The sequence below is a fragment of the Marmota monax genome, unplaced genomic scaffold (assembly GCF_021218885.2).
Source record: "Marmota monax isolate L192 unplaced genomic scaffold, Marmota_monax_Labrador192_F-V1.1 WCK01_AAM20220418_F8-fsc00003, whole genome shotgun sequence".
Classification (NCBI taxonomy): Eukaryota; Metazoa; Chordata; class Mammalia; order Rodentia; family Sciuridae; genus Marmota; species Marmota monax.
Genome location: NW_026694084.1, coordinates 8,345,809 through 8,360,031, shown reverse-complemented (window position 1 = coordinate 8,360,031; position 14,223 = coordinate 8,345,809). Strand labels below are relative to the sequence as shown.

The following is a 14,223-nucleotide window of genomic DNA, read 5'->3' as shown; positions in this document are numbered from 1 at the left end:
AAGCCTTCATAATTTAATGCCAAAATAATTCCATCTTACTAGAATCACCCAGAGCCATGCTTCAGCAGTAGAGAATGTCAATGATCAAGTAACTCTTATCATTTTTAGGACCTAATGAATTCTAGAATAAAAATCTCTGAGATGATCAGGTCTTCTGTGCATAAATTCCTTTGTAACATTCTTGCATAAGAACTACAGTTTTCAAGTATATATTTCTGTTCTAATAAAATTTTGAACTTTCAGAAATCAATTTCCAATGGTTTTCATTTTTATTTTCTGTCAGAGAAATCAACAATTACAAGCCACATTTTCTTTTTTTTTCTAAGAGAGAGAGAGAAAGAGAGAGAGAGAGAGAGAGAGAGAGAGAGAGAGAGAGAGAGAGAGAGAGAGAATTTTTTAATATTTATTTTTTGGTTTTCGGCAGACACAACATCTTTGTTTGTATGTGGTGCTGAGGATCGAACCCGGGCCGCACGCATGCCAGGCGAGCGTGATACGGCTTGAGCCACATCCCCAGCCCAAAACAAGCCACATTTTCTAAAATTACTTTGCAATCAAATAGGTTTTTTTATTGTAAAATTTCTCTTTTTTTTATCTTTTATTGATTTTATTTTTTTTAAATACATGACAGCAGTGGAATGCATTACAATTCTTATTACACATACAGAGCACAATTTTTCATATTTCTGTATATAAAGGATATTCACACCAATTGATGCCTTTATACATGTACTTTGTTGTTGTTGTTTTGCATTAAAATTCTTTTTTTAAAATTTTTGTTGTTGGTTGTTCAAAACATTACAGTTCTTGATATATCATATTTCACAGTTTGATTCAAGTGGGTTATGAACTCCCATTTTTACCCCATATACAGATTGCAGAATCACATCAGTTACACATCCATTGATTTACATATTGCCATACTAGTGTCTGTTGTATTCTGCTGCCTTTCCTATCCTCTACTATCCGCCCCCCTCCCCTCCCCTCCCCTCCCCTCTTCTCTCTCTACCCCCTCTAATGTCATTCATTTCTCCCCCTTGTGTTTTTTTTCGCTTTCCCCTCACTTCCTCTTGTATGTAATTTTGTATAACCCTGAGGGTCTCCTTCCATTTCCATGCAATTTCCCTTCTCTCTCCCTTTCCCTCCCACCTCTCATCCCTGTTTAATGTTAATCTTCTTCTCATGCTCTTTGTCCCTACTCTGTTCTTAGTTACTCTCCTTATATCAAAGAAGACATTTGGCATTTGTTTTTTAGGGATTGGCTAGCTTCACTTAGCATAATCTGCTCTAATGCCATCCACTTCCCTGTAAATTCTATGATTTTGTCATTTTTTAATGCAGAGTAATACTCCATTGTGTATAAATGCCACATTTTTTTTATCCATTCGTCTATTGAAGGGCATCTAGGTTGGTTGCACAGTCTTTCTATTGTGAATTGTGCTGCTATGAACATCGATGTAGCAGTGTCCCTGTAGCATGCTCTTTTTAGGTCTTTAGGGAATAGACCTAGAAGGGGAATAGCTGGGACAAATGGTGGTTCCATTCCCAGCTTTCCAATAAATCTCCATACTGCTTTCCAAATTGGCTGCACCAATTTGCAGTCCCACCAGCAATGTACAAGTGTACCCTTTTCCCCACATCCTCGCCAGCACTTGTTGTTGTTTGACTTCATAATGGCTACCAATCTTACTGGAGTGAGATGGTATCTTAGGGTGGTTTTGATTTGCATTTCTCTGACTGCTAGAGATGGTGAGCATTTTTTCATGTACTTGTTGATTGATTATATGTCCTCCTCTGAGAAGTGTCTGTTCAGGTCCTTGGCCCATTTGTTGATTGGGTTATTTGTTATCTTATTGTCTAATATTTTGAGTTCTTTGTATACTCTGGATACTAGGGCTCTATCTGAAGTGTGAGGAGTAAAGATTTGTTCCCAGGATGTAGGCTCCCTATTTACCTCTCTTATTGTTTCTTTTGCTGAGAAAAAAACTTTTTAGTTTGAGTAAGTCCCATTTGTTGATTCTAGTTATTAACTCTTGTGCTATGGGTATCCTATTGAGGAATTTGGAGCCCAACCCCACAGTATGTAGATCGTAGCCAACTTTTTCTTCTATCAGACGCCGTGTCTCTGATTTGATATCAAGCTCCTTGATCCATTTTGAGTTAACTTTTGTGCATGGCGAGAGAAAGGGATTCAGTTTCATTTTGTTGCATATGGATTTCCAGTTTTCCCAGCACCATTTGTTGAAGATGCTATCCTTCCTCCATTGCATGCTTTTAGCCCCTTTATCAAATATAAGATAGTTGTAGTTTTGTGGATTGGTTTCTGTGTCCTCTATTCTGTATCATTGGTCCACCCGCCTGTTTTGGTACCAGTACCATGCTGTTTTTGTTACTATTGCTCTGTAGTATAGTTTGAAGTCTGGTATCGCTATACCGCCTGATTCACACTTCCTGCTTAGCATTGTTTTTGCTATTCTGGATCTTTTATTTTTCCATATGAATTTCATGATTGCTTTCTCTATTTCTACAAGAAATGCCATTGGGATTTTGATTGGCATTGCATTAAACCTATAGAGAACTTTTGGTAATATCGCCATTTTGATGATGTTAGTTCTGCCTATCCATGAACAGGGTATATTTTTCCATCTTCTAAGATCTTCTTCTATTTCTCTCTTTAGGGTTCTGTAGTTTTCATTGTATAAGTCTTTCACCTCTTTTGTTAGGTTGATTCCCAAGTATTTTATTTTTTTTGAGGATATTGTGAATGGAGTGGTTGTCCTTATTTCCATTTCAGAGGATTTGTCGCTGATATACAGGAATGCCTTTGATTTATGCGTGTTGATTTTATATCCTGCCACTTTGCTGAATTCATTTATTAGCTCTAATAGTTTCTTTGTAGACCCTTTTGGGTCTGCTAGGTATAGAATCATGTCATCTGCAAATAGTGATAATTTAAGTTCTTCTTTTCCTATTTTGATGCCTTTAATTTCTTTCGTCTGTCTAATTGCTCTGGCCAGTGTTTCGAGAACTATGTTGAAGAGAAGTGGAGAGAGAGGGCATCCCTGTCTTGTTCCAGATTTTAGAGGGAATGCCTTCAGTTTTTCTCCATTCAGAATGATGCTAGCCTGAGGCTTAGCATAGATTGCTTTTACAATATTGAGGTATGTTCCTGTTATCCCTAGTTTTTCTAGAGTTTTGAACATAAAGGGATGCTGTACTTTGTCGAATGCTTTTTCCGCATCTATCGAGATGATCATATGGTTCTTATTTTTAAGTCTATTGATGTGGTGAATAACATTTATTGATTTCCGTATATTGAACCAGCCTTGCATCCCAGGGATGAATCCTACTTGATCATGGTGCACAATTTTTTTGATATGTTTTTGTATCAGATTCGCCAGAATTTTATTGAGGATTTTTGCATCTAGGGTCATTAGAGATATTGGTCTGTAGTTTTCTTTCTTTGAAGTGTCTTTGTCTGGTTTAGGTATCAGGGTGATGTTGGCCTCGTAGAATGAATTTGGAAGTTCTCCCTCTTTTTCTATTTCCTGAAGTAGCTTGAAAAGTATTGGTATTAGTTCCTCTTTAAAGGTTTTGTAAAACTCTGCTGTATACCCATCCGGTCCTGGGCTTTTCTTAGTTGGTAGTCTTTTGATGGTTTCTTCTATTTCCTCAATTGATATTGGTCTGTTTAGGTTGTCTATATCCTCCTGACTCAATCTGGGCAGATCATATGACTTAAGAAATTTATCGATGCCTTCACTATCTTCTATTTTATTGGAGTATAAGGATTCAAAATAATTTCTGATTATCTTCTGTATTTCTGAAGTGTCTGTTGTGATATTGCCTTTTTCATCCCGTATGCTAGTAATTTGAGTTCTCACTTCTCTTCGTTAGCATGGCTAAGGGTTTGTTGATTTTATTTATTTTTTCAAAGAACCAACTTTTAGTTTTGTCAATTTTTTCAATTGTTTCTTTTGTTTCGATTTCATTAATTTCAGCTCTGATTTTAATTATTTCTTGCCTTCTACTTCTTTTGCTGTTGTTTTGCTCTTCTTTTTCTAGGATTTTGAGATGAAGTATGAGATCATTTATTTGTTGGTTTTTTCTTTTTTTAAGGAATGAACTCCAAGCAATGAATTTTCCTCTTAGAACTGCTTTCAATGTGTCCCATAGATTCCGATATGTTGTGTCTGTGTTTTCATTTATCTCTAAGAATTTTTTAATTTCCTCCTTGATGTCTTCTATAACCGATTGATCATTCAGTAACCTATTGTTCATTCTCCAAGTGATGCATGATTTTTCCTTCCTTCTTTTATCATTGATTTTCAGTTTCAATCCATTATGATCAGATAAGATGCATGGTATTATCTCTACTCCTTTATATTGTCTAAGAGTTGCCCTGTGACATAATATATGATCTATTTTTGAGAAGGATCCATGTGCTGCTGAGAAAAAAGTGTACCTGCTTGATGTTGGGTGGTATATTCTATATATGTCAATTAAGTCTAGGTTATTAATTGTGTTATTGAGTTCTATAGCTTCCTTATTCAACTTTTGTTTGGAAGATATGTCCAGTGGTGAGAGAGGTGTGTTGAAGTCTCCCATGATTATTGTATGGTGGTCTATTAGACTCTTGAACTTGAGAAGAGTATGTTTGATGAACATAGCTGCACCATTGTTTGGGGCATATATATTTATGATTGTTATGTCTTGTTGGTGTATGGTTCCCTTGAGCAGTATGTAGTGTGCCTCTACAAAAGGGATATCTTTTGATTAACTTTGGCTTGAAATCTGTTTCATTTGATATGAGTATGGACACTCCTGCTTGTTTCCGAAGTCCATATGAGTGATATGATTTTTCCCAACCTTTCACCTTCAGTCTATGTATGTCTTTTCCTATCAAATGCATCTCTTGTAGGCAGCATATTGTTGGGTCTTGTTTTGTGATCCATTCTACTAGCCTGTGTCTCTTAATTGGTGAGTTTAAGCCATTAACATTTAGGGTTATTATTGAGATATGGGTTGTTCTTCCAGCCATATTTGTTTATTTATGTTACTAAACATGGTTTGTTTTCCTCTTTGATTATTTTCCCCCCTTTCCTGTACTACATCCCACTGTTGGTTTTCATTGTTATTTTCCATTTCCTCTTCCTGTAATGTTTTGCCGAGGATGTTTTGAAGAGATGGTTTTCTAGCTGCAAATTCTTTTAACTTTTGTTTATCGTGGAAGATTTTAATTTCTTCTTCCATCCTGAAGCTTAATTTCGCTGGATACACAATTCTTGGTTGGAACCCATTTTCTTTCAGTGTTTGAAATATGTTATTCCAGGATCTTCTGGCTTTCAGAGTCTGTGTTGAAAGATCAGCTGTTATCCTGATTGGTTTACCCCTAAATGTAATCTGCTTCCTTTCTCTTGTAGCTTTTAAAATTCTCTCCTTATTCTGTATGTTGGGCATCTTCATTATAATGTGTCTAGGTGTGGATCTCTTATGATTTTGCACATTCGGCGTCCTGTAGGCTTCTAGGATTTGGGATTCTGTCTCATTCTTCAAGTCTGGGAAGTTTTCTCGTATTATTTCATTGAATAGATTGCTCATTCCTTTGGTTTGGATCTCTATACCTTCCTGTATCCCAATGACTCTTCAGTTTGGTCTCTTTATGTTATCCCATATTTCTTGGATGTTCTGCTCATGGTTTCTTAACAGTCTTGCTGAGCTGTCTATGTTCTTTTCAAGTTGAAATACTTTGTCTTCATTGTCTGATGTGCAATCAAATAGTTTTGAGCTCATAAAACAAATTTAAAAAACAGAAACAAAGAACCTAAACAGCATTTCCACAACCACATCATGTGTGTCCAAAATATTGAAAAGAATCAATTATTAGATGCATATGTGTGAGAGAATATATATATATATTTTTATATATATATATATATATATATATATACACACACACACACACATATACATACACATACACACACACATACATATACAAAATTGCTATTGCCTGGCTGTTACTCCTTACCTTTTAGAAAAAGATTAATATTCAGAGTGAAAAGTAGAACACTGTAGAAAGACATAACATGTTTCTTCTTCCATCTTTAACTTATGGTACCTTAAACAACTTCTTGACTATTCTTAAAAGGTGAGCTTCACAATGGCACTCTTTTGCCCTCCAATTAAAAGGCACTGAGGACTGCTGGACATCAGAATCAGAAACAGAGCTAGGCACTTCTGCCTTACTCTCCCCTCCCCTCCCCACCATGACCCTTAACATTATAGCCAAACATATTTCTCTCTTTCTTTTTACCGATTTAGTTATCTCAGGACTTCCAAAGACTACTGGATATGGAATGGGGCTTTTGTGGATGAGGAAAAAGTGCCACACAAAGTCCTTTTCTTTTTTGGTACTGGGGATTAAACCTAGGAGTGCTTAACCACTGAGCCACATCCCAGCCCTTTTTTATATATAGAGACAGGGTCTTGCCGAGTTGCTTAGGGCCTCACTGAGATGCTGAGGCTGGCTTTGAACCTGTGATCCTCCTGCCTCAGCCTCCCAAATTGCTGGGATTATAGGTACGTACCACTACATGGAGCGCACAAAGTCTTTTTGGATAATCAAATTGATAATGGGACTTTAATGGGTTCACGCATGTGGACCAATAGATCAGAAATTTCCTAGATTAGTTTTTGAAAAATCATTTCATTGACATTTAATAACATTTATGCATTTATAACTGTGAAGAAACAATCAGTATTCTCCTGAAAGTTTCAAAGAAAGATTTCATCTTTAAAACAAGTAAAAAAAAAAAAATAACCAGATATGGTAGTGACTTATTCAACTCCCTGAGGCTAAAGCAGTATAGTTAAAATATTTTTGGAAAGGTAATGGTGGAGAGAGAAATTCCAAATTACAGCATGACAGAACTTTAGAACTTTTATAATCATCACATTTTACAGATAAGTAAACAGAAACCCAAAGAAGTCAACTACCTGGATAAGATCACTGTGCCAATTAAAGGTAGGACTAGTAATAAAATCTTGGTTTTTCTACTTTCTAGTTTAGTAGTAATCTTTATACTACATAATAAGAACAACTAAATCAGAAACAGCAAACATTTGTGAGGGCCTTCTACTCATTACTAAAGTACTCAATTCTAAGTACTTTAGAGTTATTTAAAAAAAATCCTTCATTTTCACAACTGCTTTATGAGATAGGTATACATCTTATGACAAAGTTAGAATTTGAACCCAGTTGTGTGACACTAGTAAGACAGGTGGGACCATGTAGTCACATTATGTATGCATTTAACTTTGTACAAATTTTCCAGTTAAAACTTAGGGAAGCATTTGCATTGTCTGGAGTAGGCCAATGGAGTCTGAGAGATCCGTTGATTCATATCTTGTTCTTCACTTCAGAGATTCTAGAGTTTGAGAGTCCAGGCTCAGAAGTTCAACAAATCCTGGGTTTGAATTATATCTCTGTTTATTGCTAGGTCTGTGGCCTTGGGCAATAACTTAATTTCCCTTTTAGTTAGTTTCCTCATCTGCAATATGAAATATAACTTTCCTCAAAGAGTTGTTTTTAGAATGAAACAAAATAATGCATTTAAAGCACTTAGCACAGTGCCTGGCAGAGTCAGTACTAAATAAATGCTAGTTACATCTTTTTATAACCACTGTATTTTTCCTTTTTTAGCTTCCTGATCAATTTTGCCAGATCATTAAGTTCAATTTTAAGAAACATGATTATGTGCATTGATAACTCTTGGTTATGAGTGAGTACAGAATTACTGCATTTAGATCATGTAAGTGTCCAGGTAGATGACTTTTATATAAGGAATGGTATCCACAAGGATATCATGTAGTGGAAGCCCCTTTAAGGCAAGAAAGACTTTTTCTTCCCACACATATATTCCATACTAACCCTAGCTCATGATTTTCATTCTAGCTTCATCTGCTGAAATTGGGTTCTATGTTCACTTACATACAGAATCCTCCACTCCCTAGCAAAATACTTCATTATTTTTAACTTATGAAGATATAATTCAAATGATTATCTTTGGAATGAGACCTCATAAATTTGCTGTATAGAGATTTAGATAGAATATATAAACTTATGATTTAGGAGTATGTTAATAAAATGGATTAAAGCAGACCAACTCCAATTCAGGAAAATGGAAACAAATATATCAATGGTAGCTTTCTTCTGTTATAGTGGACCTTTGCTTGCCTCAGCTCAGTGATTATTTTCAAAGGCAGAGGATATACACAGAGTATCCTAAGGTTGGGCTTGAAGTAAACAAAACAAGGCTTCTGGGATCTGTGTATCCCTACAAATACTAGTCTGGAAGAGTCATAGCTGTTCATATCAGTCCTTTCCCCTGTTCTACTTATCTCTTCCAGGACCACAGAAGCCACCTGCCTACAGATTGACTGCAGCTAAATGAATTTAATGAAGAGCTAGAAATGAAGATTTATTTTCATAATCCTGGACCCAGTTTTCACCAATGTCAAGCAGACCTTCAAACAGGTACTAGATATGTAGGCATGAGTCCTTGAGCCATATAACATGTTATACCACTCCAGTACCATCCTCATCTCCACTACTTTTTCTTTTTCTTTTTTTTAAAGAGAGAGAGAGAGAGAGAGAGAGAGAGAGAGAGAGAGAGAGAGAGAATTTTTTAAATATTTATTTTTTAGTATTTGGTGGATACAACATCTCTGTTTGTATGTGGTGCTGAGGATCGAACCCGGGCCGCATGCATGCCAGGCGAGCACACTACCGCTTGAGCCACATCTCCAGCCCTCCACTACTTCTGAAATACCTATTTATTGTATTGTAGGCACCAAGGAAATGACAAGTGTATTTGAAGAAGGGAGGCAGTAATGCTGATAAATGTTTAACAAATGTATTGGCATATGAGAGCTGATTAATTGTTCATATTGATAGTGTAAATACTCCTATCATGGCTGATTTAAGCTACTAATGACTTAACAATTAATTGCCTTGCAAAGTTCCTGAAACTTTTTTTCAACAATTGGGTCTTTTAAGCCAGTATGAGCAGCCAGACCTAGCACATCACTGGAGAGAGGTCTATTAAGCAGCCTAAGGGGTAACCCTGGTCACTCTTTCCTTAGCAACTGGCCAGTTACCCCTTTGGTAAAGCAGGGGACTTGAATTAAGCATTGGCAAGAAACTAGGGTTCTTTCAATCCTACTACCTTGGGCTTTCTTGATCCCTACACTTGCTGTCTACTCTCCAGGGTCCTGCTGTATAAAATGGACATTCTAAATGCCCACAGCAAACCAGCCTGCCTTCAGATCAGACTAATTCTCCAAATGCCTCACTGCTGGTATCTATCTGCTACATGGGACTAAGACCACCTATAGCAACACAATGCCTGAACTACACCTGTGCTTTCTAGGGTTCTCTTCAAATACTAAGTCTTGGGTGACCTAACTACCTTCTAGACTTTGCCTCCAAATTTCCAATTCTACATTAACTCAGGAAAAAGCCCTCTCATTCTGCCTCACTCAAGCTCATTTCCAACAAACCTAGTTACCTCAGAGTTCATATATCTTAAATCTGAATATTTGCGCACCTTCCTAGTTTCAACGAGCTTCGGAAGTTCCATAGTTATGATACAGGATGCCCTCTGGTTATAAAATAAGTATGAATGGGATAACAGGGAACATCATTAACAAATATTTTTGTTGTAAATGTATAAACAAATCATCTTACTTTATTAATAAACTTTCTCCATAATATTTAATTTTGTGCTGCTGCAGTGAGATGATAAGATCAAAAAGAACATCCAAATGATAGACTTCGTGTGTTAAAGTATTTTCCTTCTTCATCTATACAGCTGCATTAACATGGACAGTATACCTTTGGGCCATTAATATATAAAAAAGATAAGCTTCCCCCACACTGGAAAAATTGTTGAGCATCTCTATAGCCAAGAACGACTCTCCTTTTCATTCACCTCCTAAGAAAAAGTGAACATTCATAGGCATAGCAAGAATGTTAAGGCTAAGCCTTGGTAAATTTCAAATTTAAATACGATTCAGCTGTGGGACATGCACTTTATATATTCTGTCGAGAAAAGAGGGCTGTCTGCTCTGCCAGCTGTTTTCTGTTTGATCAGTATTGAAACTACAGGAATAAAATTTATAATACAGTAGTAATTATTTAATCTCTAGTAATTTGAAGGCTCTTACCTGTACATTTGTAATCAGAGGCTACCCCTTTAAGCACAGCATCAAAAATGGATATTTCCACTCGCTGCTTTCTGTGGTGACAACTCAGAAGCAAGGAAGGCTGGGACACAATAAAGTACAAAAACGGTTCTAGTTGTAAGTCACCAGTTCCTCTTCGACCAGGCTGCCGGACAATAGTTATGCCAAGTGCTTGTCTTGCAGATGATCTCATGGATGCATGAAGACTTTCAAGAGAGAGAACCCCTATTTTTTTTCCTGAAGTTAAAGAAGTGCTACTGCTTAAGAGATCTTCTGCTGTCACCATGGAAATACATGCCTGGTTGGGCTTAGCAACATCTGAATCAACTTCTGAAAGATTTAATGAACTCTTGCCTGTTTTTTCATCTTCCTTCTGTTCTTGTGATTTTGATTTGGGCAAGGCTGTACAGGAATAGGTCATTAGTGAGATTCTACTTGCTGTAATAAATATGTCAAAAGGAATAAAATTTAGATTTTTTACAATTGATGACTGGCGTGAGGGACGGGCAATGCGGTGCTGACTAGCACCACTGTGCTGCTCTATTTGCACTATTCTAATTTTAACACTGTCACTGCCAATTCCACTGTCCTGAGCACCACTGTACCGAGATGAGGTTTCAGCCATGCCTCCATCAAATGTATCCATTTTTTTCTGTTCCTGTTTGGAGATCTGTAAGAAAAAAGAATATATTTCAAACCTGTGCATGTCAAGTGTTATTATATAAACAATGTTATACAAACAAGGATTTTAAAAAGGAACTTTTTTCATTAGACTTATTTTAAGTCTAATGAAACAGTAATCATAAAAACAAAGTAGGTAGGTAGGTGCTTTCTCAAAAAGAAATTCACCATAGAATGCTAAGGAAATACTTGAGAAAAAGCATTAAATGTGCATTCCCCTCATTAAAATAAACTTTTAAGTACCAGATTATCTTATTTAGGTTTAATACAATCTAGCAGATATTTTTAAAAACACCTCTTCAAATAATGATTTTAGTATTCTTTATAATGATTTTCCAAGTAATACATTGTTTCCAAATCATATTTAATGTTGGTTGAGATAATATTTTATGTAGACATAGATTATATTATGTTCTTTACCCTTGTTATAAAAGTGTTTTATAGGTTTTTGCACAGTGAGGAATGGAGAAGAAAATCAGTAATCCTAAATTATGAAAGACAGAGAAAAGTAAATAAAATTAATGCACACTATTTAAAAAGATGTTTATTTTTCTTTGTATAATAAGACTTGGCCCAAGGCTAAATGTAGGTGATCAAATAAAGTCAAAGTCAGAAAATAATTAATTAAAGCCTCTCAGGGTAGATTTTTCCTTTGTGCAATAAAGGTTATTAGTTCCCCAAGTTGTCCACGCATGAATCTGAAGAAGAAAACCAGGAACAACTTGGTGGCAGCAGAGGTTATGATCACATTGGCAGCATGACTTACCTTCCTCTTTTGTATGTCTTCCAACCATCTATTCAGTAACTAGATTTTTCACTTACTTTTTCTTTGAAGTAATATAGAATTATCAATGTAACTATGGAAAATCCAGAAGAATAAGAGAAAAAGCAAAATCCTCTTACTCCCATTTTGTCAGCAAATATAACCAATGATATTATGGAGCAAACTACTTGTAGTCTTTTTTCCTCATTTGCATAGATTCCCTCCATCTACTCTACTCTGTGGTTATGATCATACTGTAGAGACAAATTTTCAGCCTACTTTTTAACATGCTATTGTACTCTGCATAAATAGAGCTTTTAAAAGGCTGCATAATATTTTATTTAGTGTTAGGAATAATTTGTTCAAGCATTTCCATATGATTGATATTCAAGTTTCTAATTTTTGCCAACAAACATCTATGACAAACATGTAGTTGTATTTCTTTACAACAGGCTCCCAGAAATGGAATTACTATGTAAATGGCATGAATAATGTTAAAGTTACTGCTTAGGAGATCTATTAATTATCTTTCCATAAAGGCTGCACTAATTTACATTACTATTAGCAATAGAAAATTATCTCCCAAAGTACTGGATAATTATTTATCAGTTTTTAGACTCTTCCTTAATCTGGTTGGAAAAAAAGAGTATAATCTGTCCATGCTACAAGTTATTGTAAGTTGCTTGTCAAGAGCTGATGGTGGAAATATTCAAGGACTAATAAACAATTAAAGAGAATGATGCAATAGTTATTAAAACTTTTCAAATGATATTAATTGATTTCATAGTTGTTAAGGAAGACATATTGTGAAAAAAATATGCTATCTGAAACAAAACAACTTGTCCCTGGGTCTTGGAAGATACCATGTTCTTTTAAATCATTCAACTCTGCTGTACTTCTGCCTGGAGCACCCCTCTGAGTTTGCCATAGCTAGCAAAAATTTGCTTGTCCATCAAAATTAACAAAATTTGTCTGAGAATTATTTCTTTACTCTTTGTTCTCTTGATGAGATTAGTACTTCACTCATACTTCCATTATGAGTGAGGATGGGTATATTCTACTAAAATGTTCTGTGGTGTTAATATCAGACAGGGTTACATGAATATAGTATAGGACCATATAACATTTTGGTCAATGATGAATGCATATACTATGGTGGTCCCATGAGATCACAATAAAGCTGAAAAATTCCTGTTGCCTGGTTTCTCTGTAATCCTAATGTCATGAGAGCAATGCATTACCCATGTGTTTGTGGTGATGCTGGTGTAAATAAAACTACTGCACTGCCAGTCATAGAAAAATACAGGATATCAGCTATTTGGGCAACTGAGGCAGGAGAATCATGAAACTGAGGCCAGTTGAGCAACTTAGTAAGACCCTGTCTCAAAATAAAAAGTCTGGGTATGAAGTTTAATAATAGAGTGCTGAAATATCATGTGTGAGGCCCTGGGTTCAATCCCCAGTTCCAAAAATAATAATACATATAATTACACACAGAATATAGTTGATAAGAAATTACCGGTTGTATCTTTACTATACTATACTTTTAATCATTATTTTTGCATATATTTTGACTTATAAAAGTTACTATCATATTAAGTGAAATAACTGAAACTCAGAAGGTTAAGAGTACTATGTTTTCTCTCATATGAGGAAGCTAGAGAAGAAAAAGTAAAACAAAGTGGGGGTAGAGCTCTTAAAACTCAAAGAGATATCAATGGAAGAAGGAGACCAAGAGATGGGAGGGAGAGGTGGGGAAGGATGGGGGAGTGATATTGGATAAATTATACTGTTATATTATGTGCCTGTACAAATATGTAACAATAAATCCCATCAATATGTACAACTATAATGCACCAATAAAAAAATGTGGAAATAAAAATTTACTATAAACCAGCATGCCATGTTACACCTACAGCAGCCTCCTACATCTCTCTTCTTGATTGCATTGATTTTTCTTGTGCTTGAGTTTTAATCTCATGTTGTTTTGTACATCATGGCCCCCCAACACACACACGCCTAGGTGTGGAGTAGGCTCGCTAGATAGATCATCTAGGTTTGTGTAAGTACACTTTACAATGTTCATATGATTAGGAAATCGCCTAAAAGCATGTTTGTCCCACCAAGTGATGCATGACTATGTATAGGCTTTAGAGTCAGACCTGGAGATCAAGCCCAAGATGACTTTGGGAAACCTACAAACCTTTCTAAAGCTACATACTCATATCTATAAAATGAGAAATAACAATTCCTCATAGTGTTATTATGAGAATTTGACAAGGCAGTGTGCGTAAAAAAAAAAAGGTCAGCACAGTGCCTGGCACGCAGTAAATACCTAGTACCAGGTAGCTATCATGTTTATGTCTTCTACTAGGTGAAGAACTGCTGAAAGAATGGGCCAAGTCATTCCATGGATCACTAAGGAGCAGGGCAGTACCTGGCACATTGGAAAAGATCTGTAAATATCTGATGCAATGTTTGTTTCTGATATAATATTAAATGAAAAAATACTTGGTGGCACACACTATAAT

At 35.8% G+C, this 14,223-nt stretch overlaps 1 protein-coding gene across 8 annotated transcripts in view; it reads right to left on the bottom strand.

Moving 5' to 3' along the window:
- The window catches only part of Vps13b (vacuolar protein sorting 13 homolog B), a 756,023-nt gene that overhangs the window by 190,550 nt on the left and 551,250 nt on the right, over positions 1 to 14,223 (bottom strand). For all 8 annotated transcript variants that reach the window (XM_046464889.2, XM_046464891.2, XM_046464888.2 and 5 more), the window contains one exon: positions 10,231 to 10,918. In XM_046464889.2, coding sequence (XP_046320845.1) covers positions 10,231 to 10,918 — 688 coding nt within the window. The remainder of the gene's footprint in view (positions 1 to 10,230; positions 10,919 to 14,223) is intronic.